Below are 25,153 nucleotides of genomic sequence, written 5' to 3' on the forward strand. Positions count from 1 at the left end.
GGGAATTCCAGAGCTTAGGGCCTAGGCAACAGAAGATACGGCCACCAATGGTTGAACAAAAATCAGGGATGCTCAAGAGGCCAGAATTAGAGGAGTGCAGATATCTCGGGGGGGGTGGGGGGGGGGAGGGAGGGGTTGTGGAACTGGAGGAGATTACAGAGATAGGAGGGGTGAGGTCATGGAAGGAATTTGAAAACAAGGATGAGAATTTTAAAATTGAGACATTGCTTAACCGGGATCCAATGTAGGTGAGCGAGCACAGGGGTGATGGGTGAATGGGGCTTGTTGCGAGTTAGCACACGGGCAGCCGAGTTTTGGATGACCTCAAGTTTGTGTAGGGTAGAATGTGGGAGGCCAGCCAGAAGTGCATTGGAATAGTCAAGTCTAATGGTAACAAAGGCATGGGTGAGGGTTTCAGCAGCGGATGAGCTGAGGCAGGGGCGGAGATAGGCGATGTTACGGAGGTGGAAATAGACGGTCTTAGTTATGGTGCGGATATGTGGTCGGAAGCTTATTTCAGGGTCAAATATGACACCAAGGTTGTGAACTGTCTGGTTCAGCCTCAGACAGATGCTAGGAAGAGGGATGGAGTTGGTGGCTAGGGAACGGAGTTTATATACGGGGATCGAAGACAATATCTTTGGTCTTCCCAATATTTAGTTGGAGGAAATTTCTGCTCCTCCAGTACTGGATTTCAGACAAGCATTCTGCCAATTTAGAGACCGTGGAAGGTCGACAGAAGTGGTGGTGAGGTAGAGCTGAGTGTCATCAGTGTACATGTGGAAACTGACATTGGGCTGGATTTTGCGATTGGAGGCTTCCTGCGTGCGGATGCTTTTAACAGGCGTAAGATTTTTAAAGGTTTGCAGTGGGCGGAGGTTGTGCAGAAAGTGAAACTCTCCACTCGCAGAGGCCCTTCTCCCAGGCAGGCAGGAGGATTCTTGACAGATCGGAAGTGTGCCTGAAACCGGCACTTGCGAGGCCCCTACGGGTGTGTACACACCTCGTACACACCCATGGGGGTCGGAAAATCAGGCCCATTGTGTTTTGGGATGATGTCGCCAAGGGGCAGCATGTAGATAAGAAATATGAGGGGGCCAATGATAGATCCTTGGGGGACACCAGAGGTAACGATGCTGGAGCGGGAAGAGAAGCCGTTGCAGGTGATTCTCTGACTACAATTGGATAGATAAGAATGGAACCAGGCGAGTGCAGTCCTACCCAGCTGGACGACAGTGGAGAGGCGTTGGAGTAGATTGAGTGGTTGACCATGTCAAAGGCTGCAGGCAGGTCGAGAAGGACGAGGAGAGATAATTTACCTTTGTCACAATCACATAGGATGTCATTTGTGACTTTGATAAGAGCCATTTCGGTACTGTGGCAGGGGTGGAAACCTGATTGGAGGGATTCAAACATGGAGTTCCAGGATAGATGGGCACGAACTCAGTCTATTCCTACTCTTACATAGTTTAAACTCATGCCACCTGGTCTTCCCCAATCTGTTAAACTAGAATAATTTATCATAGGGACTCTATCCAGCCCTTTAATTATTTTATAGACCTCTATCAAGTCTATGCTGCTCTAAAGTAAATAGACCGAGGTCCTTGATCCTATCTGAGTAGCTGAGGTTCTTTAAGCTTGGAATCATTCATGTAGCTCTCCTCTGGTCCTTTTCCAACGCCACTGTATCACCCACCATGTGGGGGGACCAAAACTGGGCACAGTACTCAAGATGCGGTCTGACTGGTGACCTGTACAGTGTCAAAATAGTGTCCTTTGATTTATACTGAATGGTTCCATTAATACAATCCAATACCCTGTTAGGTTTAGTTGCAGTTTCTCTACATTGGTCATGAACCTTCAGTGATTTGTGCACAATAACACCAAGATCTTTTTCTCTCTCGACCTCTTGCAGTATGGTTCCCTGTAAATGATATGTGTATTCTGTGTTGGCCCGATCAACATTTATCTAAATGCTGTGTTATTTACACTCAATTCAAATTATTGGGTAATTTGGCTTTTTAGTACAAAACATTATTTTGAACTGATGTGTACAGACTATTTAAAAAAAATCAAAGTATCTACTATTTATCAAACTACTTAATAAAACATCTTCAATGAAATGAAGCTCCCTTATTAACTGTGCAAGTTGACTGATGACTATTCCACGTATTCACAGAAGATCCTATCAGTATAATAAGGAGCCAATTTCTAGAAATTTGCAGAAATAACAACAGGAAATGCTCAGTCAATCAGGCAGCATCTGTGGAGAGAGAAACTCATCTGTGGAGAGAGAAACTGACATTTCATCAGAACCTGAAACGGTAACTCTGTTTCTCTCTCCACAGATGCTGCCTGACATAGAAACATAGAAGATAGGAACAGGAGTAGGCCATTCGGCCCCTCGAGCCTGCTCCGCCATTCAATGAGATCATGGCTGATCATCCAAATTCAGTACCCTGTCCCTGCCTTCTCCCCATATCCCTTGATCCCTTTAGCCTTAAGAAATATATCCAACTCCTTCTTGAATATGTTTAATGAATTGGCCTCCACTGCCTTCTGTGGTAGAGAATTCCACAGGTTCACCACTCTCTGACCTGCTGAGTATTTCCAACATTTTCTGTTTTTATTTCAGTTTTCCAGCAGGCGTAATATTTTGCTTTTGTGGAAATTTACAGTGTTTTAGTCTACAATTTCTGTATGTTAGATTTGGCAGGTTTACTCAGCAAAAAAGTTCATACATTTGTTCTGCAAGTTGAATCTACTATTGCCTCTTAAACTATAAATGTTACTTAATTGCATTAGCTAATGAAACAATGATCACATTGCTTCTTTAAACACAACAGTTAAACAAGGCCACAATGTTTTAATTTGAATGCAGTAACAACCTGTGTTCCACAGGGTTACAAAATGTATGATTATTGGTTGAATGTCAGCTTTTTGCAAAATAACTGTTCAGATTAAATATTTCCCATTTATTATGAATAAGGAGGCTATTATGAGTGAGAAACTATTTCATAGAAACTATTGGAACAGGATTTCATTTGGCTGATTGAGATGTTCAAAATTATTTTAAGCATTTTAATAAGATAAATGGAGGAAAACAATGTCCTCTGCTCCGTGAATCAGTAACTAGCAGACATAAACGTAAGATCATCAACAAAAGATTAAAAAAAGACTTGCATTCACATAGCGCCTTTCTTTCATGACCACTGGACGTCCCAAGGTGCTTTACAGCCAATTAAGTATTTTTTGAAGTGTAGTTACTGTTGTAATGTAGGAAATGCGGTAGCCAATTTGCGCACAGCAGGCTCCCACAAACAGCAATGTGATAATGACCAGATAATCTGTTTTAGTGATATTGATTGAGGGATAAATATTGGCTTGGACATCAGGGGTAACTCCCCTGCCCTTCTTCAAAATAGTGACATAGGATCTTTTACGTCCACCTGAAAGAGCAGACAGGGCCTTGGTTTAATGTCTAATCCGAAAGACAGCACCTCTGACAGTGTAGCACTCCCTCAGCACTGCACTAGAGTGTCAGCCTAGATTTTTGTGTTCAAGTCTCTGGAGTGGGACTTGAACCCACAACCTTTTGACTCAGAGGCGAGGGTGCTACACGGCTGACACAGGAGAGGTTAGGAGAATTGTTTATTTTACACAGGGTTGTTAGGACATGGAATAGCCTACCAGAAGAATTAGTGGAAGCAAAATCAATAGTAATGTTTAAAAGGGAAGTAGATAAAAGAGAGCCAGTTCAGGCACAATGGGCTGAATGGCCCCTGTGCTGTAAAATTCAATTATTTTAAGCCCCACAAATGATCAAGTCAGCCTGAAGAACCTTCAGTTCAAAGTTTAAAAAACGATGGTACCAAATATTGCTGGAAAAATAATGGTATGTTCACGTTATTAATGCGCAAATTGGCCAGCATGTTCAGGGGATGAAGGGATATGCCGTAAGATGCGAATCTCCAGAAGTGCTGGTCAATCTATGCTGCTCCGCCGTTTGCTTCGCACAAAAGGCATCTTGCCCTTAGTCTTCCCATTATTTGGATTTGGACTTGCACATTAATTGGCCATTAAATTTGCTGCTGAAAGTTAGGGCTGGTAATTAACAGCGTAAGTACCCTTTTGACGATGTGATAATTGTTAGTGCAATGCCAATCAACCCCTCTGGCACAGAAAGGGAACAATTTAAACTGTTCAGTCTCATTCCTGCATGTAGTAAGGTTTTAATAGAAAATTAAAAAAATTAAATTTAAAAAAAAATTCTTACTTTTCCTTTCTGTCTTTTTTTCTCTCTTAATCCAATCTTTCTTTCCCTCTTTATCTCTCTTTCTGTACCTGATCTGACTCTAATTCACCCTTCTCCATTGTTCCTGTTTCTTTCTCAATATTTAAATCTCATTGGTTAAGGAGATACACACTGTTGGTCCTGCCATTCACCAAGATCCCAGATGGCCTGTTGACTGCGTCATGACGCTATCAGCTCACACTTCCAGCTACCTGCGGCACAAAGATTTTTGAGCTAAATAAAGTTTAACTAATGACGCACGCTGCAAGGTGTCCCGCTTCAGCAAGCTTTGGCCCATGAAATAAACAATTACATTTAATCTGTTGAGCATTTATTTGTGTTATTATTTTAAAGTGAGAATAATATTGTACATTATTGTGATTCAAAGATATCCATCATGAGAATTTAATGTTATATTTGACTTGAGCAGAATAATAATTTATATTGTGATTGAATGTCATTGTTATTTAATGATTTAATGCCTTGGGACATTTTATTATGCGAAAGGTGCTATATAATGGCAAGTTGTTGGTGTTCCTGTAGAATCTATGAAAGTGTCCTCTATAGATGCAGTAACCTGTGCAGTTTTAATCAGTTATAAATTTGCTGGAGTTCTTTTAAAGCAAAAGAAATGTTGACTCAAAATAATGCTAATATAGTATTATTGTTCAATACAATATAAAAATACTCAAAATATCTTCATATAATAGAGAACTGAGGTGAGTATTAGCACAATATAGTGCCTGCATGGCTTCAGAAAGCTTGACCCTTTTGCGCAGAGTGAAATTTGCATTTAATTGGCTCTCATAAATCTGCTGTGTATAATTTCCAGTGGGTAAATTTCAGGGGCTGTTAAATAAATTAGTTGCTTCTGCTGTGTACATAATGCTGTAGTTGTAATGCAGAACATATTTAAACTGCGTTCTGTTTTAACATTGAATGTTGTGAACAAATAATAAACTAAGCGCCTAAATGACCTCTATTGTCTAAGATTTGCATAATATCCTTGCAACCCTTCAGTTCAGTGCTCCAATAGGCTAGCTTGCTTTCAGTAAGCATCTGGCTTTAATAGGTGCCTGTCCCCAGCCTCCTCAGCTCATCAGAATTGTTCAGACAAGGGGGACACACACTCATTCTACCTGCCAGAATGACTCACACACCATATGTCTCCTCTGAATCTCAACTTGTATGGCTATGGGGAAATGCTTTGCTTCAGCTGGAAAATGATTGTGTGGGTTTCACTTCTCAGTTGACACGTACATTGTAATTGTTTGTTCTACATAACTCCTTTATGAGTCAGAAAATATTCCACATGATGACTGCAATTGTTTTATTTTATTTATTAATTTATCCATTTTCTTTTTCTCATTGACAGGAAGTACATGCCATGCTAGCACACTTCCTGCATTTGTGCGGACACCTACCCTGATGATGCAGCCATCGCTTGATATTAAATCATTTATGCCCTTTCCAGTGGATACTGGCTCAGCCGTTGGACTCTTCCCAAATTTTAACACAGTGAGTAGAACTGGAATATTTTTTTCTCTCTGTCTCCCAGATTGATTCAAATATTGGTACCCAGCAGATGGAGCCTTTCTCACAGAATGAAAAGACTCTAGCTGCAAATATTAATTCAGGCTTCCAAACTGTTAGTTGATGTTATTACGTCTAGGACTTTGTCCGGTTGACATTCCATATTCATCTGTGAAAACAGTTCTTCTGGTTTCTATTAACCCACCACGTTGCAAAATAGCTGAAGCTGTGCAGCATCAAGCTAGCAACAACTGTGAACTGTTCCTGCTGTTAAAATGCTGTTGGTCTGCTTTCGGAGGAGCTAAAAGAGCAGCAGAGTGAGAGAAGGGACTCTTGATTTAGAAAGAAATGGAAAAAAATTGATTATGGCAGGTTTATGTAAACAAAAGCTGCTTTCATTTTTTGTGGTGAATATCAATTAAAATTAGTTATTTCAGTTACAGTAAAATGATTTACTCTATCATTTAGAAAACATTTTAACAATATTTTAAATTATTTTCAATTGTTAAAATGGTGCATTTGAAAATTAGACATTGGATTACAAATTTTCAACATCAAGCTTATGGAAATTAATAAATTAAATAATTACTAGAAAACTCTTTTAATAAATAACAGTGCAATAGATGTAGTCTTTGTCGTTGGTCTCACTTGCTGTAAACTCCTTTTGATTACCGATTTATTTTGGTGCTCCCTCAATTGTTACTGCCCCATAAATCTTTCTGCTTACTGAGGTAGAAAAAACATTATGATGTTAAAATAAGGCTTTGCTTTAGGTTTATGAGAAATGCTGTTTACAGAATACACACTGGGCTATCAGAGATTGATTGTAAATCCTTTGACATATTTACAACGTGTGCGGTGTCCAATGCACAGTGAAACATGTATTTGGTATATTCAGAATGTCCTAACTAATTTCAGCTTGTGCAGAAAATTCAGTTGCAGGACTAAAATAAAACATGTATGCACATGAAAGATAAAGGTATACGAGGCAAAATATTCCTAGCTACAGAGAGAGTGAAGATAATGTACGCGGTAGTTAGACTTCTGGTACAGCATCACACGTGTCTTTGTAATCAATAAAGAATTATGTTATCAACAGGAGCAGACTGTGGGTGTTTGAAATATAGCCAAGTGGTTAACGACATTAATTCTTTTAGCAAATTAATCTAGTGTGAAAAGAGAATGTAACAGGGGATTTCTGGTGTGTTGTAAATTATGCTGTTGTCAAATACACTGTTTTTCAGCCAAGGTTGTGTACGAGAATCTCTCACATGATTTATAATTTTCTAGTTCTAAGTGATTAAGTTGAATTTGGGAAACGGGAACCGAGAACCTTTCAACCTTTTGAATTATTCTGTATTCCTTTCTGGCCAGAAATCTGAAGAATTATGTTTTAATGTCATTCATTAAATTCAGACATTTTTAAAAATACCACTCAGACTCTAAAATTCAGGTATTCTTGAAGATCAATTTTGGTGCCAAAGCCTAATACATGACCTTGTTTGACTGATATGAATCTGGACTCATACTTGTCATGATACTGGCAGGGAATGGATGCGTAGTCACCACTAAACTACGTAGTATTAGACACATACTTCTATCATTGGACTGAGTAGTTAGCCAGCAAAACCAGGGAGCACAGGTGCATAGCCATCATTTTGACTGCCAGGATAAAAAGATGCCAGTCCTCCAGTAGACTGCTAGGAATCTCTCTTATCTCCAGACTGTTACACTGGACAACCAGGAATAAAGAATTTAAAATAGAAATGAACACATATTCCACTAATGCTGGCCAAAATCGGATGTCTCCACTAGTGAACTTAAAAAAAGCTCTAAAGTTCACTGGAAGCCCTATTTAGCAGAAGTCCAATCAGAACCATGAACGTTCATACATACAGTGGACTTTGTATATAGTGATCAATTTGGGAAGATACACATTTGATTACTATAACCACCTGATCACTGTGTCACATGGATTAGGTCTTCTGCCCATTCATAATAAATAGGCTGAAAATATTCATTGTTAATGCGTTTATATGTTTTGTGATATCCCACTATGTCCAGGCACGCTCTGGTGCACTTAGCTAAGTAGAACTGTGGGGGCCGTTTTTCCTGCCCTGGCACTGACCGAGTGCACTGTCAGTGCAGCGCCCTGGTAGTGTACTGCAGAACTGGGATTTCTTGTCGGCACTCATGTAAAAGGAGAGGGTGTACATCAGGTGCTGTATTGCGTGCTATGAAGTTCCTGAGAGGATTTACCAGTGCTGTTTAAGTCTTAAAAACAGCAACAATGTTAAAGAGGAGGATCAAATGGAAGCCCCATAGAAGAGGCAAAAGATTTTTTTTCAGGTAATAGGCAGGATTTTTGAAGTGTCAGTTTTGATGATTTGTGGTATGTTTGTAATTTGGTCAAGGCTGGGAACTCAATATCCAGGGGTATTCGATATTCAGGAAAGATAGGCAAAAAGGAAAGGGAGGTGGGGTAGCATTACTGCTTAAAGAAGGGATTAACACAATTGTAATGAAGGATATTAGCTCTGATGATGTGGAATCTGTATGGGTAGAATTGAGAAATACTAAGGGGAAGAAAACGTTAGTGGGTGTGGTATATAGACCTCCAAACAGTAAGGCGGAGGTTGGGGATGGCATTAAAAGGGAAATTAAAGAAGCGTGCAATAAGGGCACAGCAGTCATCATGGGTGACTTTAAACTACATATAGATTGGGCTAACCAAATTAGTAACAATACTGCGGAGGAGGAATTCCTGGAGTGTTTACGGGATAGTTTCCTGGACCAATATGTCGAGGAACCAACCAGAGATCAGGCCATCTTAGACTGCGTATTATGTAACGAGAAAGGATTAATTAGCAATCTTGTACGATTCCCCTTGGGTCGGAGCGATCATAATATGACAAGGGAAATTAGGGATAGCATAAGATCCAAGGAGAGGACATATAAATTGGCTGGAAAAAGCAATAATCCTGAGGATTTGGAGCAGTTTATGAGTCAAAGGAGGACAAAGGGATTAATTAAGAAAGGGAAAATAGAATATGAGAGTAAGCTTGCAGGGAACATAAAAACTGACTGTAAAAGCTTTTATAGATATGTGAAGAGAAAAAGATTGGTGAAGTCAAGCATAGGTCCCTTGCAGTCAGAATCAGGGGAATTTATAATGGGAAACAAGGAAATGGCTGACCAACTAAATACATACTTTGGTTCTGTCTTCACAAAGAAGGACACAAATAACCTCCCAGAGATGCCGGGGAACATAGGGTCTGATGAAAGGGTGGAACTGAAAGAAATCAGTATTTGTAGGGAAATGGTGTTAGGAAAATTGATGGGACTGAAGGCCGATAAATCCCCAGGGCCTGATGGTCTACATCCCAGGGTACTTAAGGAAGTGGCCCTAGAGATAGTAGATGCATTACTGGTCATCTTCCAGAACTCGATAGACTCTGGAACGGTACCTGATGTAAGAAAAAGGAGACTTACCATCAAGTAACTTTAAAGTAAGCTTTAAGTAACTTATAAACACACTATATACACAAGAGAGGTCTTTACCATGCCTCTGGTAGAAGCCTCTTACAATACTGAACAGACCAGTATTTATACCAGTCCAACAGGAAGTGACATATGACAGGAAGTGAGGTATGTACACAGTTCATAGTTCATAGTTCACAGGAAGTGATGACATAACTTCCCGGAAGTTATCATTTTTATCACAGTACCCATAGATTGGAGGGTAGCTAATGTTACCCCACTATTCAAAAAAGGTGGTAGAGAAAAAGCAGGGAATTATAGACTGGTAAGCCTGACATCGGTAGTGGGGAAAATGCTAGAGTCCATTATAAAAGATGTAATAGCAGAGCACTTGGAAAGCAGTGACAGGATCAGACAAAGTCAACATAGATTTACAAAAGGTAAATCATGCTTGACTACTGGAATTTTTTGAGGATGTAACTGGTAAAATAGATAAGGGAGAACCAGTGGATGTGGTGTATTTGGACTTTCAGAAGGCTTTCGATAAGGTCCCGCATAAGAGATTAGCGTGCAAAATTAAGGCACATGGGATTGGGGGCAAGGTATTGACTTGGATAGAGAACTGGTTGGAGGACAGAAAGCAAAGAGTTGGAATAAACGGGTCATTTTCCGAGTGGCAGGCAGTGACTAGTGGGGTACCGCAAGGATCGGTCCTAGGACCCCAGCTGTTCACAATATATATTAATGATCTGGACGAGGGAATTGGATGTAATATCTCCAAATTTGCAGACGACACAAAGCTGGGTGGGAGGGTATGCTGTGAGGAGGATGTCGTGAAACTCCAGTACGATTTGGACAGGTTGGGTGATTGGGCAGAAACATGGCAAATGCACTATAATGTGGATAAATGTGAGTTGGTGGCAAAAACAGGAAGGCAGATTATTTTTTGAATGGCAATAGATTGGGAGAAGGGGAAGTGCAAAGAGACCTGGGTGTTCTTGTGCACCAGTCGCTGAAGGTAAGCATGTAGGTGCAGCAGGCAGTTACGAAGGCAAATGGTATGTTGGCCTTCGTAGCAAGAGGGTTCGAGTACAGGAACAAGGATGTCTTGCTGCAGTTGTACAGGGCCTTGGTGAGACCGCACCTTGAGTATTATGTGCAGTTTTGGTCGCCTTATCTGAGGAAGGACATTCTTGCCATGGAGGGAGTGCAGCGAAGATTCACCAGGCTGATACCTGGGATGGCAGGAATGACATATGAGGAGAGATTGTGTCAATTGGGCTTATACTCACTGGAGTTTAGAAAATTGAGAGGGGATCTCATCGAAACCTATAAAATTCTGTCAGGCCTGGACAGACTAGATGCAGGAAGGATGTTTCTGATGGCCGGGGAGTCCAGAACCAGGGGTCATAGTCTAAGGATAAGGGGTAAGCCATTTAGGACAGAAATGAGGAGGAATTTCTTCACCCAGAGAGTGGTGAACCTGTGGAATTCTCTGCCACAGAGGGCGGTGGAGGCCAGTTCAGTAAATATATTCAAGAAGGAGTTTGATATATTTCTTAAGGCTAAAGGGATGAAGGGATATGGGGAGAAGGCAGGGACAGGGTACGTAATTTGGATGATCAGCCATGATCACATTGAATAGCGGAGCAGGCTCGAAGGGCCGAATGGCCTACTCCTGCTCCTATCTTCTATGTTTCTATATGTTTCTAATTGATATGTGCCAGAAGCTGTGATTTACCAGTCAGTGGTCTTCATGTGTACTTAAAGGCTCTGCCACCGTGAAAGAGTTTGCGTTGCCATGCCATGGTTGGGATGGTAGCAGCACTCCAAGCAGCAGTCAGCCTTGTAGGGAGCTCGTAAGAAGTTAGCACTATACTGCCAAGCAAAAAGAAAGAAAGACTTGCATTTATATAGCGCCTTTCACAACCACCGGACGTCTCAAAGCGCTTTACAGCCAATGAAGTACTATTTGAAGTGGAGTCACTGTTGTAATGTGGGAAGCAGTATGTGATGGACAAGGGAAACAAGTGTGAGTATGACGAATAGTACTATCGGAAAAGGAGAAGGCTGCTGGTTTGACTTCCATGGAACAGGTGTATAGTCAGGGGAAGAGGGGAGATTTCTACTCTGTGATAAGGATATGGTTGCTGGTGACTCAGGGGAGGAGCAGGCAAATGATTTCAGCAGCTGTCGCAAGGACTTGTGGTTGTTTTCCCATGTCTGCCTCCAAATAAGCCATATTGCAAAAATGGGGAGTGGCACAGTACTGAATACAGCATCTGTAACGAGTCCTGAAGTAGTCAAACTTTTTTTTTCAGTCGAAAAATAAAGATCTGTCTTGTCAATACCAACCTGTTCCTTAAGACTGTTAGGCCGAGAAATTCAGTTGGTAGCGCCAGCCGCTAGCGCCTTAAGAGGGCGATAAGTGGGGCGCGAAGCGGCTAGCGCCCGGGCGCGGCGCGATCTGCGCCTCTCGCGAACTTGAGTGAAGATTTAGCGGCGGCGCAAAACCGCAACGCCCGCTCAGCAGCACGCAGATCCTGACGTCATTTCATGGTGCAACGCCCTTGGTGCGCCCCGAACCGGAACTTCAGTGGCAGCCCCCTTCTTTCCGCCTGGCGCTCGCAGCGACTGGTTGAGTGGACCGGTTCCCAGTCTCTGTGAGGCTGGGGGGGCGCTATTTAAAGGGGACTCTTCCTGCATTCTTTGTGGTAGCTATTTTGGACCACTCCTTCTATGTGTGAGAGAGAGAGATTTGCAGAGAGACAAAGGGAGAGAGCTTTCTGCTTTGACTCAGCGCTCGCACAGGTACTTCTGGCTTCAGCCCAGAGCTTTGCAGTTGGATTGATTTCTCAGTGCCATAGCCTTGAGTGGCCACATATAATGGGGGCTGCAATGGGTGGAAACATTGGGTTTCTCCATTGCATTGAGAGGGCACAGAGACGCTGAGAGAGAGTAAACCGTAAACAATGCATGCAGGGCAGAACTAGGCCAATATCCATTAATAATCACTATCCAAAAAAGAGCCACCAAATTTTGGAAACACCTAGAAATGAGCAACCCCCAATGCTTTCATTACGAAGCCCTGAAATGCCAAGAGAGGACCATAAAGAAAAATACCCTCAGTCAACTAGTCCTGGGACTCAGTGAAGTAACTACTAACACTACTAACAATAACCAGCCCCAGGACAGTGACAGCGTAACACAAAGAATTCGACCCAACACAATCGTCGCTAAGCAAAAGGAAAAATATCTGTCATATTGGGCAGAAACAACAAAAACCCAAAGCAAACTCAATTGCTACTTGGCCCTAAACAGACAATACAACATGGCTGATTACCTGACCATGGTAAAGGATAGCAAACTGAGAAAAACTTTGACAATGTACAGACTTAGTGAACATAACCTGGCGATCGAAAAAGGTAGACACAGGCAGACCCGGCTACCAAGAGAGGACAGGATATGTTCTCACTGCAGTCAGGGAGTGGTGGAGACAGAGATGCACTTCCTCACAGCTTGTAGAAAATATCAGGGCATAAGGGAGAATTTCTACCCAAAATTCACAAAAATATGCCCGGATTTCAGAAATTTGAATGACGACCAAAAACTCCCATACCTACTAGGGGAAGAGAGAAATTGTGTAACACTAGCGGCACACTATGTTACAGCTTGCCATAAACAGAGGGACAACCACTAAATATAAGAAAAGAGTATATATAAATTATATGAAAGTATATTTATACACTCAGGGATATATCTGTTTATACACTGTATGGATAGATCTGTATTTTTGTGAACAAACATGAATGTTTTTCGATGCTTTGGCAACATAAGATGTAACTTGTCATGCCAATAAAGCGATTTGAATTGAATTGAATTGAATTGAATTGAGTGCCAATCATGGCCAGACAGAGGAGGACCAACAGGCGTCGGCACAGGAGGCCTTACCCTCCCAGGATATACCGCCAGCACTTCTCCTACCTCAACATGTCTGAGGAGCAGTGCATTCGGAGGCTTCGATTCAGAAGGGAGGTGGTCACTGAGATCTGCCACCTGCTTCAGAGAGATCTGCAGCCTCAGCTGAGGAGCAGGACATCTCTGTCGGTGGCAGTGAAGGTGACAGTGGCTCTCAATGCCAATGTCTCCCAGTTCGCAGTGCATTGCTGCATCCGTCAAGTCACGATTGCCCTCTTCAAAAGGAGACGACAGTACATTTCCTTCCCCGTGACCCTGGACAAGCAGCAAGAGCGTGCAATGGGATTTGCAAGAATAGCGAGCTTCCCCATGGTCCAGGGCGCCATTGACTGCACGCATGTAGCTTTGCGGGCGCCTCTAGAGAATGCCGAGGATTACCGCAACCGGAAGGGGTCTTATCGTTGAACGTGCAGTTGGTGTGTGACCACAGGCAGCTGATACTAGCTGTCAATGCCCGCTTTCCAGGTAGCAGCCACGACGCCTTCATCCTGCGCCAGACTTCTGTGGCAGACATTTTCGAAGCCCCAGCTCACCCAGGAGGCTGGCTTCTCGGGGAGAAGGGCTATCCTTTGTGCACCTGGCTGATGACCCCGCTCCGTGCGCCCACCACCCCTGCTGAAGAGCGATACAATGACAGCCATCAAGCAACCAGGAACATCATTGAGCACACAATCGGCGTGCTGAAGCAATGGTTCCGCTGTCTGGACCATTCCGGGGGAGCCCTACAGTACTTGCCTGAGCGAGTCTCCCATTTCGTTGTGGTGTGCTGCATGCTGCACAACCTGGCTATCCTCAGGGCTCAGCCACTGCCAGCAGACATTGGAGGACCACCGGAGGAGGAGGAGGAGGAGCACCAAGACGGGAGGGAGGCACAAAGTGCAAGGGCCGTCCGTCAGCGGCTTATTGCAAGTCGGTTCTAGGTCCCCTCTCAGGGAATGGCTTGTGCCATTGAAAGAACATGAATGGACCCGCTCCGCAAACCCTGAGCCGGTCAAGGCAACAAATAGTTCAAAGTGCAAACATGCACAATCTGAATAAAGACAATTATTTACTTAACAAACTCTGTGCCCTTCCCGCATGACAAACAAATACAGAGAAACCCCCAAAAAAACAGTCAGACACATAACTGGCTCTCACAACCTGGAGACAATGAACAAAAGAGTTAAACAAAAATGACCATGATCCTCGGTCTTCACAAAAAAGAAACACAACATTTTGCCACACCTCCTACTTTTTGGCCTGCGAGGGTGATCTGCCTCGCTTGCGAGATTGGCCCCTTCCCGCCCTGCAGCTCCTCCGCAATGGGACCCCAGTGGCTGCAGCAAGGCTGGGGGCAGGCTGCTGAGGGTCAGAAAGTGAGTCGGCAGATGCCGACCAAATTAGTAACAATACTGTGGAGGTGGAATTCCTGGAGTGTTTACAGGATGCCTTCCTGGACCAATATGTCGAGGAACCAACCAGAGATCAGGCCATCTTAGACTGGGTATTATGTAACGAGAAAGGATTAATTAGCAATCTTGTTGTACAAGGCCCCTTGGGTCGGAGCGATCATAATATGATCGAATTCTTCATTAAGATGGAGAATGAAGTAGTTGACTCAGAGACTAGGGTCCTAAATTTAAATAAAGGAAACTACGATGGTCTGAGGCGCGAGTTGGGTAGGATTGATTGGGGAATGTCACTCAAAGGGTTGACGGTGGATAGGTAATGGCAAACATTCAAAGACCGCATGGATGAACTACAGAATTTGTTCATCCCAGTTTGGCATAAAAATAAAACAAAAAAGGTGACTCAACCATGGCTAACAAGGGAAATTACGGATAGCATAAGATCCAAGGAGAGGACATATAAATTGGCCAGAAAAAGCAATAATCCTGAGGATTGGGAGCAGTTTAGGATTCAACAAAGGAGGACAAAGGGATTAATTAAGAAGGGGAAAAGAGAATATGAGAGTAAGCTTTCAGGGAACATAAAAACTGACTGTAAAAGCTTTTATAGATATGTGAAGAGAAAAAGATTGGTGAAGTCAAGCGTAGGTCCCTTGCAGTCAGAATCAGGGGAATTTATAATGGGGAACAAAGAAATGGTCGACCAACTAAATACATATTTTGGTTCTGTCTTCGCAAAGGAGGACACAAATAACCTCCCAGAGATGCCGGGGAACATAGGGTCTGATGAAAGGGTGGAACTGAAAGAAATCAGTATTTGTAGGAAAATTGTGTTAGGGAAATTGAAGGGACTGAAGGCTGATAAATCCCCAGGGCCTGATAATCTACATCCTAGGGTACTTAAGGAAGTGGCCCTAGAAATAGTAGATGCATTGCTGATCATCTTCCAACATTCGATGGAATCTGGAAAAATACCCATGGATTGGAGGGTAGCTAATGTTACCCCACTATTCAAAAAAGGTGGTAGAGCGAAAACGGGGAACTACAGACCGGTAAGCCTGACATCGGTAGTGGGGAAAATGCTCGAGTCCATTATAAAAGATATAATAGCAGAGCACTTGGAAAACAGTGACAGGATCGGACAAAGTCAACATGGATTCACAAAAGGTAAATCGTGCTTGACTAATCACTGGAATTTTTTGAGGATGTAACTGGTAAAATAGATAAGGGAGAACCAGTGGATGTGGTGTATCTGGACTTTCAGAAGGCCTTCGATAAGGTCCCGCATAAGAGATTAGCGTGTAAAGTTAAGGCACATGGGATTGGGGGCAAGGTATTGACTTGGATAGAGAACTGGTTGGCAGACAGAAAGCAAAGAGTTGGAATAAACGGGTCTTTTTCCGAATGGCAGGCAGTAACTAGTGAGGTACCACAGGGGATGTCGGGAAACTCCAGTACGATTTGGACAGGTTGGTTGATTGGGCAGAAACATGGCAAATGCACTATAATGTGGATAAATGTGAGGTTATCCACTTTGGTGGCAAAAACAGGAAGGCAGATTATTATCTAAATGGCAATAGATTGGGAGAAGGGGAAGTGCAACGAGACCTGGGTGTCCTTGTGCACCAGTCACTGAAGGTAAGCATGCAGGTGCAGCAGGCGGTTAAGAAGGCAAATGGTATGTTGGCCTTCGTAGCGAGAGGGTTTGAGTACAGGAACAAGGATGCCTTGCTGCAGTTATACAGGGCCTTGGTGAGGCCACATCTTGAGTATTGTGTGCAGTTTTGGTCACCTTATCTGAGGAAGGATGTTCTTGCCATGGAAGGAGTTCAGCGAAGATTCACCAGGCTGATACCTGGGATGGCAAGAATGACGTATGAGGAGAGATTGGGTCGATTGGACTTGTACTCGCTGGAGTTCTGAAGAATGAGAGGTGATCTCATTGAAACTTATAAAATTCTGACAGGACTGGACAGACTAGATGCAGGAAGGATGTTCCCGATGGTCGGAGAGTCCAGAACCAGGGGACACAGTCTAAGGATTAAGGGTAGGCCATTTAGGACAGAAATAAGGAGGAATTTCTTCACCCAGAGAGTGGTGAACCTGTGGAACTCTCTACCACAGAAGGCGGTGGAGGCCAGTTCAGTAAATATATTCAAGAAGGAGTTGGATATATTTCTTAAGGCTAAAGGGATCAAGGGTATGGTGAGAAAGCAGGGACAGGGTACTGAATTTGGATGATCAGCCATGATCGCATTGAATGGCGGAGCAGGCTCGAGGGACCGAATGGCCTACTCCTGCTCCTATCTTCTATGCCCTTGGGGGATGGCCTGGACCAGCTCTGGGCCTGGAGGGCCCGGCTGCTGACTGCTCCAACTCTGCTTGGGCGGCAGCAGCCTGTCCTATGGGTGGTGGCAGCTGCAGTGGAGGAGTGACAGTGTTGGCAGCAGGAATGCTGCCAACCTGACAGAGCACAGGCACTCCCTGGTTGGACGAGACACTGGCACTCGCACGGGGCAGCACTGAAGTATGCGCAGCAGACTGCTGGCCTGCTGCGGCGCGGCGAGGGCCCCGGCGAATCCTGGCCGATGCAGCGAGGGTGGCAGCAGTTAGTGCTCGCGTGGCCCTGATCTGTGTCTGCATCAGACCAGCCAGTGACTTCAAGGCACGACTAAGCACTTGGCTGGAAGCCACGTGTGCTGCACTGAAGTCCTGCAGACTCCTTGCCTGTGCTGCCCCGAAGTCCTGCAGACTCCTTGCCTGTGCTGCCCCGAATTCCTGTACACTCCTTGCCAGCGACTCTATGGAGTCAGGCATCCTTGCCACTGCAGCCATGAGCTCAGTGTGCCTGCGCTCCGCCTAGGCGCCCATTTCACCAAGGAGCCGCACCTCCTCTGCGCTCACTGTAGCAGGACTGGAGGCCACACTCACCCTCTGGAGAGAAGGCCGCCGAGCTTCCCTACCGCCCCTGCGTTTCTGCAGCCCGCTGGGCCCCGGAGCTTCACCCTCCTCAGAACCTTCCCCCCTGCTCCGCTCCAGGGAAGACGTGTCCCTATCATGGCCATGGGCTGCCTCGGCTGAGGGTGGCACTGATGTTCCGGCTTCCTCTTCCTCCTTCTCGCCTTCTGATTCACTCACAGTGCCAGCTTGAGAGCCCGCCTCCTCACCTGGCGAATCAGCATCTGAAAGCAGGGAGGTACAAGAGTTGCTTTAGTGTGAGGACAGGGCGGCAGCGAGGGAGGCACGAGTGCTGCAATGCACTGCATTGGTTCGATAGTGGCAAAGGATGCTGGTGTGAGGCACAAGTGGAAAGAGAGAGGTCAAAAAGGTGATGACCTTACAATTGCTGTCCAACGGGGTCGGCATTTCCAGTGGTGACAGGGCCAATCAGCCGGCCTGCTATAATCCGTTCCACTTGCTGCTCCAGATCGCTGAGGTCTTTAAGTTCACGACGGCCTCCTCCGGTCCGTTGCTGCTGCCTCCTATTGTGGGCCAGCTTGCCCTGCAAGAGAAAAGAAGGGCTCTGAGTACAGTGTGAAGCCCTGATCTTGCCTGCACTGCCTCCCATGATCGAATAGCCCTGACAGTGTGAAGCCCTGATCTTGCCTGCACTGCCTCCCATGGTCGAATAGCCCTGACATTGTGTAAAGTGGTGAATGTGCATGTGATTTTCATGAGAGTCCCATAGGTGTTGGATGAGGGCTGGGCATTGGGGCTTTCAGGACCCTTTGGCCATAAAGTGAGGTGCACATGCAGGGATGAAGAGGATAGTGGAAAGGGTACTCACCCTGACAACCCGAGTGAGGTCGTTGAACTTCTTCCTGCATTGCGTTGCGGTCCTAGGGACCATGCTGCTGGAGGTCACTCTGTGTGCCACCTCCCTCCAAGCTTTTCTATATTCGCTGGGCAGCGGCCTCCTGCCACTGTCAGGAAAGAGGATAGGTCGCCTGCGCTCCACTGCGCCAACCAGAACCTTCAGGGCCCCCTCACTGAAGCGCTGCGCTCGCTCCCTGGCCTTCTCCATGGTCGTAGGTGTAACGATGTCGCAGCAGGTCTGTCCAGGCCTAGAATCAGGGCTCCAATGTGCAGGGCGTGGCTGCAAGCCAAATCGACCCTCCCCCTTTAAGAGGTGACCGGCGCCAGTGTGTCTGCCTGCAATCGCAAACTGGCCGCACCTGTGCTGCGCCCGCCCTCGGTGGTAGCGCCTCGGCTCGCCGGCTTAGCGCCTTAGGATAGTCGTGCACCGCCTGCTTTAGCACAGCAGCAACCTCTTGGGGCGATGCAACTCAATTTCGGTGAAGGTGGCGCTAAGTTGCGCCGGGTGCTAAATTTAGCGCCCGCTCGACTGTAGCGCCCCAAACGTGGCGATACTGAATTTCTAGGCCTTAGTGCCTAAACGGCAGCTCAGGAATGAGAAGAGCCTGGTTTTAATGAGTCATAGAGTCATAGGCCTAGAAATTCAGTTGGGCGCACCAGCCGTTAGCGCCTTAGGAGGAGTAGATCTCGAGCGCTAGGCGCTTAGCGCCCGGGCGCAGCGCGATCTGCACCTCGCCCCAACTTCAGTACACATTTAGCGCTGGCGCAAAGTCTTAGCGCGCGCCCTGCTGCGCGCGCAGATCATGACGTCATTTCGTCGTGCAACGCCCTTTGTGCGCCCCGAACCGGAACTTCACTCGCGCCGGCCCATTGTGCGCCGGGCGGCCCTAACGACTGTGAAGTGGAACGGTACACAGCCGATGCGGGCCGCGGGGAGCGCAAATTAAAGGGCCCTCCTGTACTAGAAATGGTACGGCTGGGAGGAGGAGGAGGAGGAGGAGGAGGAGTTGTGCCGGGAACACATAACAAACTGATGGAGAGAAACCCTCCCCAAAACCACAAATACACCAGTGTCGGCCTTTCTAAAAAACAAATCCACCCTCCCCCTTTAAGAGCTCACCGGAGCCAGAGTGTCTGCTGTCAATCAGCAGCTCGCCGCACCTGCCCTGCGCCCAACTTCCGGTTTAGCGCCCCGGCCCGCCGGCTTAGCGCCTAAAGAGAGGCGTGCAGCGCCAGTTTTAGCGCTCGAGCAAACTCTTAGGGTGAAGCTAATGAATATCGGAGAAGTGGCCTCGATTTGGCGGCGGGCGCAAACTTTAGCGGCCGCCCGACTTTACCACCCCAAAAGTGGCTACAATGAATTTCTAGGCCATAGAGTTATACAGCACAGAAAGAGGCCCTTCGGCCCATCGTGTCTGCGCCGACCATCAAGCCCTGTCCAGTCTAATCCCATTTTCCAGCATTTGGTCCATAGCCTTGTATGCAATGGCATTTCAAGTGCTCATCCAAATGCTTCTTGAATGTTATGAGGGTTCCTGCCTCTACCACCCTTTCAGGCAGTGAGTTCCAGATTCCAACCACCCTCTGGGTGAAAAAGTTCCTCCTCAAATCCCCTCTAAACCTCCTGCCCCTTACCTTGAATCTATGCCCCCTTGTTATTGACCCCCCTACTAAGGGGAAAAGTTCCTCTTTATCTACCCTATCTATGCCCCTCATCATTTTGTACACCTCAATCAGGTCCCCCCTCAGCCTTCTTTGCTCCAAGGAAAACAACCCCAGCCTGTTTAGTCTTTCTTCATAGCTGAGGCGCTCCATCCCAGGTAACATCCTGGTGAATCTTCTCTGCACCCTCTCCAAAGCAATCACATCCTTCCTATAGTGAGGCGACCAGAACTGCACACAGTACTCCAGCTGTGGCCTCACCAGCGTTTTGTACAGCTCCATCATAACCTCCCTGCTCTTATATTCTATGCCTCGGCTAATGAAGGCAAGTATCCCATATGCCTTTTTAACCACCCTATCTACCTGTTCCGCTGCCTTCAGGGATCTATGTACATGTACACCAAGGTCCCTCTGACCCTCTGTACTTCCTAGGGTCCTACCACTCATTGTGTATTCCCTTGCCTTATTTGTCCGTCCAAAATGCATCACCTCACACTTTTCAGGGTTAAATTCCATTTGCCACTTTTCCGCCCATCTGACCAACCCGTTTATATCGTCCTGTAGCCTGAGGCTTTCCTCCTCGCAATTTACCACCCCACCAATTTTCGTGTCATCTGCGAACTTACTGATGTAATGGGAGAAAAGGAATAGCACTAATTTTTCTCTGAATTATATATTTTCCGTGTACTATTTGGGAATAGGACAGTGAAAATTGACCTATGGTGTTAAGCAATAATTCTAACATTAATATCAATAAACAAAAGAACACAACAAACAGGTGGTTTTAATATATTTATTACAGTTTAGTATAGTACTGCAGCCATATATCATATTGCTATATCCTGCATATAAGAAATATATAACTTAGTTTCCATGATCCTGTATGTATATAATTTGGAAAAAGTCTGGAGTTTTTGTTTCTGTTTGTTGACCTTTATAGAGGAAAGAACAAAATATTGTAAATAGGCTGATTATCTTTCATCATCTTGTCTCTGCAATAGGAATGTGTTTAAATACCAGTGTCCCATTTCCAATTGCTTTCCAAAAAGCCCCATTTTATTGCAATTATATAACTGATCTGTGGATCAAGTTCCTTTAGCTACTCTGACAGCACATCCTGAGAAGGCATCAGAAACTTCAGCATCTGCATCAGCTTTCTCGCTTTACAAAAACTTTGTTGTTTCTGCTTTTCCATCAACGAAGCCAGGCTTCAGCAGCCGTAAAGTCAAGCGTTCCTATGGCAGATGCAAGGTTGTTCACTTTTTGCACAAGCAGTAGGCGACTCAGTTAAAGCACGATTTCTCCATCTTAGGAGTGTAATTCTCCATACCTGGGTCTTTCCCTTTGCATTCAGGGTTTTGATTGCTCAGCCAGTTATTATCTTATCCTCTGCTTTAGCAGGGCAGAAGGCATGAATTGTGGTAACTTGAAGCACTGTGCTAGGTCCCACTCACTCATTTTTGATAGATCATTGGCAAAATATCTATCTTCCTTCATGATGTTAGCACAGATTCGTTCTGTGGTGAGCAGATAGGAATAGAAAAAAAAATCTGGTCTGGACAAAATGTACAACATTTATAGGTAATTTTGAGTCAATTAATAGTTGACACTAGGGCGCGATCTTGCCAGCCCTGGGGAGATAGGTATGGAGGCGGGACTGCCGGGAAAATGGCAGAATCTGGGGGCGGGTGCCCATCCCGCCTCCATGCCATCTTGCCAGGAGGCGAGTAGCCGACCCGCGCCGGGTCCCATCTCCTGTCAAAAAATTTTTGACAGATGAAACGTCACTCGCTGACGTTCTCTGTAACTGGCTTCCCCTTAATTGGCCTGCTAAGCCTGCTGGGCGGGCTTAACAAGGTCAATCAAGGGAAAATAGCGTGGGTTGGCCCAACGTCGATGGAGGCAGGACTAAAACCCGACAAGTGAGAGTCCCGCCTTCAAAGCTCCCCATTGGCAAAATCCAGCCCTAGTGTTACAAACTGTCCAGACAGGTTACAGATGCCTGGGTTGTGAAATTCTTTCCAATGCTGTAACAGTAGACTATAGTTAGAGGCATAGTACAATTGATCTGGTCAGTACAATCCAGCCTCATTGATCATTCTAAACAAATGGAACCACATGGATACATGAAGGTTATGGGTATGGCGAAGGATGGATTGATCACTATGTGTAGATCACTATGTGAATGATCACTGCAAGTGTAGATCATCAAAACCGAATTCCACTGTGAGTGAATGGAGCTGAGGTACTTTGGTAAATGACTATCTAGAAAATACAAATAGACCGGGGTCAAAAGGATTTGCTATTTCATTTTAGGTGGCTGTAAAACTGGAGGAACAGTGTTGATAAGAGACCACACAGTTTCAGAAGGCAATGAGGCCATTAAAGGTGGTGACGAGACAGTTATGGAGAATATCAATGGAGGTGTCAATATTGTCTAGCCAGAGGACGGAGAAGTCAGAGTTAGTGAAGGCACCAGAGAGAGCATTTAGGAGTACTTCAGGCAGCGAGTTCCAGACCCCCACAACCCTCTGGGTGAAGAAATTTACCCTCAAATCCCCTCTAAACCTTCCACCAATTACTTAAAATCTGTGCCCCCTGGTTTTTGACCCCTCTGTTAAGGGAAATAGGTCCTTTCTATCCACTTTATCTATGCCCCTCATAATTTTATATACCTCAATAAGGTCTCCCTTCAGCCTCCTCTGTTCCAAGGGAAACAGACCCAGTCTATCCAGTCTTTCCTCATAGCTAAGATTCTCTACTCCCGGCAACATCCTTGTAAATCTCCTCTGTACCCTCTCTAGTGCAATCACATCTTTCCTGTAATGTGGTGACCAGAACTGCACACAGTACTCTAGTTGAGGCCTAACTAGTGTTTTATACAGTTGAAGCATAACTCCCCTGCTCTTGTATTCTATGCCACAGCTAATAAAGGCAAACATTCCGTATGCCTTCTTAACCACCCTATCTACCTGGCCTGCTACCTTAGGGATCTGTGGACATGTACTCCAAGGTCCCTTTGTTCCTCTACACTACTCAGTGTCCTACCATTTAATGTGTATTCCCTTTCGTTTTTAGCCCTCCTCAAATGCATTACCTCATACTTCTCTGAATTGAATTCCATTTGCCACTGTCCTGCCCACCTGACCAATTTATTGATATCTTCCTGCAGTCTACAGCTTCCTTCTTCAGTATCAACCATACAGCCGATTTTAGTATCAACTGCAAATTTCTTAATCATACCCCCTATATTCAAGTCTAGATCATTGATATATACCACAAAAAGCAAGGGACCTAGTACTGAGCCCTGTGGAACCCCACTGGAAACAGCCTTCCAGTCACAAAAACACCCATCAACCATTACCCTCTGCTTCCTGTCTCCGAGCCAGTTTTGAATCCAACTTGATACTTTGCCCTGGATCCCATGGGCTTTTAACTTCGTGACCAGTCTGCCATGTGGAACCTTATCAAAAGCCTTGCTAAAGTCCATATACACTACATCAAATGCACTACCCTCATCTACCCTCCTTGTTACCTCCTCAAAAAATTCAATCAAGTTTGTCAGACACGACCTTCCCTTAACAAATCCGTGCTGACTATCCTTGATTAATCCGTATCTTTCTAAATGAAGATTTATCCTGTCCTTCAGAATTCTTTCCAATAATTTTCCCACCACCAATGATGAGATCGCGGGGCTGGCTGAGGGTTGGGAGGTGATGTGGAGAGCGACATTGAGAGAAGCCAACAGGGCAAAGAAGTCAATGGAAGAAAGGAAGGGCGGGTTGAAGTTGAGATTGAAATCACCAGGGATGTGGAGTTTCTCAGTGCAGTAGCAGAACGTCAGCATTGAAAAATACAAAGGGAGGATTCAGTAGCATTTTTGCTGTATTTCACAAAAGATACAAGTTGCACAAAATTCAAAAAACAAAAATTATAATTGTACTTTTCCCAACCCCCATGTCATCCTATGTTGTCATATTTTACGACAAGCAAAATCACACACAGGAAAATAAATACAGTCCTGTCTGTTGCCTCCAAGATTACACTTTTTGCCCGTTTTAACATATTGTATGATTGAGAAACTAGAGAGTGATCCCTTTAACTAGCCACAGATCACACAGTTTTTATATAGTACAGGATTGGATTCAAAATTTGCCAGAAGTACATGTAAATTGTGATTTCCTGCTTCATGTTATGATGCTCAGTACACCACTGTGTTACCATCTAGAAATACATATTTTGTATAGATTGGGCTCTTGTATTTTGATCTTGATTCAGTTTAAGTCAGGAACACATCTGGCATCTTTTTCATTTCATAGTCAGATAATAAAGTCATACAGGTATATCAAAAAATCATGAATCTCTTTCTGGAATAATATGACCAGCAATATCATTCATTAAATTTTGCTCAGAACAGACGCTGTCAACTCCCCTGTCAAGCTAATAAAGGACCAAGCCATCCCAATTACATTTGAATGCAAAGGGGACATGGCGCGTTGTTTGTTTGAAAATTTAAAGGGGCCATCAGATGCGAGAAACTGACATCCTCCAAGCAATTGCCTGGAGGGACCTGCATGTCGGCCGTAACGAGGCCAATGAAGCCAAAATCGGAAATGCTAGGAGGCGGCAGCCGGGTGCGGGTCCGATCGCTGCCAAGCAGCAGGCCCGCCCTCAACACGCCTCCGTTATTAAAATCAAGCCCTCGTTGTCTAGGGCATTGAACTATGTCCTGAAGACTCCATTCTTTAGAAGTTCCGCATTCCTAACCTGATGAGCAGAACAAAACTAACATGATAAGCAGTATGCTCATTGTATCATTTGCAGAAAACTACTTGCACATGAAGTTTGCTGTAATTCAGAATTGCAATTTGTTGATCAAGAAAGTTCATTGAATGTTATATGAATATTGTTCATTGAACTAAACAGCACATGGTAAGATCCCACAAATAGTAATGATATGAATGACCAATTAATCTGTTTTTGTTACGTTAGTTGAAGGAAA

General features: G+C 44.8%; 1 protein-coding gene across 16 annotated transcripts in view; it reads left to right on the plus strand.

The window, feature by feature from the left end:
- znf385b (zinc finger protein 385B) overlaps positions 1-25,153 on the plus strand; it is a 588,958-nt gene that overhangs the window by 436,097 nt on the left and 127,708 nt on the right. For 14 of the 16 annotated variants that reach the window (XM_085985989.1, XM_085985988.1, XM_085985990.1 and 11 more), the window contains one exon: positions 5,670-5,812. In XM_085985989.1, the coding sequence (XP_085842115.1) occupies positions 5,670-5,812 (143 nt within the window). Of the gene's footprint in view, positions 1-5,086; positions 5,558-5,669; positions 5,813-25,153 lie in introns of those variants that run through there. The other 2 variants (XM_085985994.1, XM_085985993.1) reach the window with 2 other exon arrangements.

This window comes from Somniosus microcephalus, chromosome 4, assembly GCF_052327205.1.
Source record: "Somniosus microcephalus isolate GS21.2 chromosome 4, FLI_Smic_1.0, whole genome shotgun sequence".
Lineage (NCBI taxonomy): Eukaryota > Metazoa > Chordata > Chondrichthyes > Squaliformes > Somniosidae > Somniosus > Somniosus microcephalus.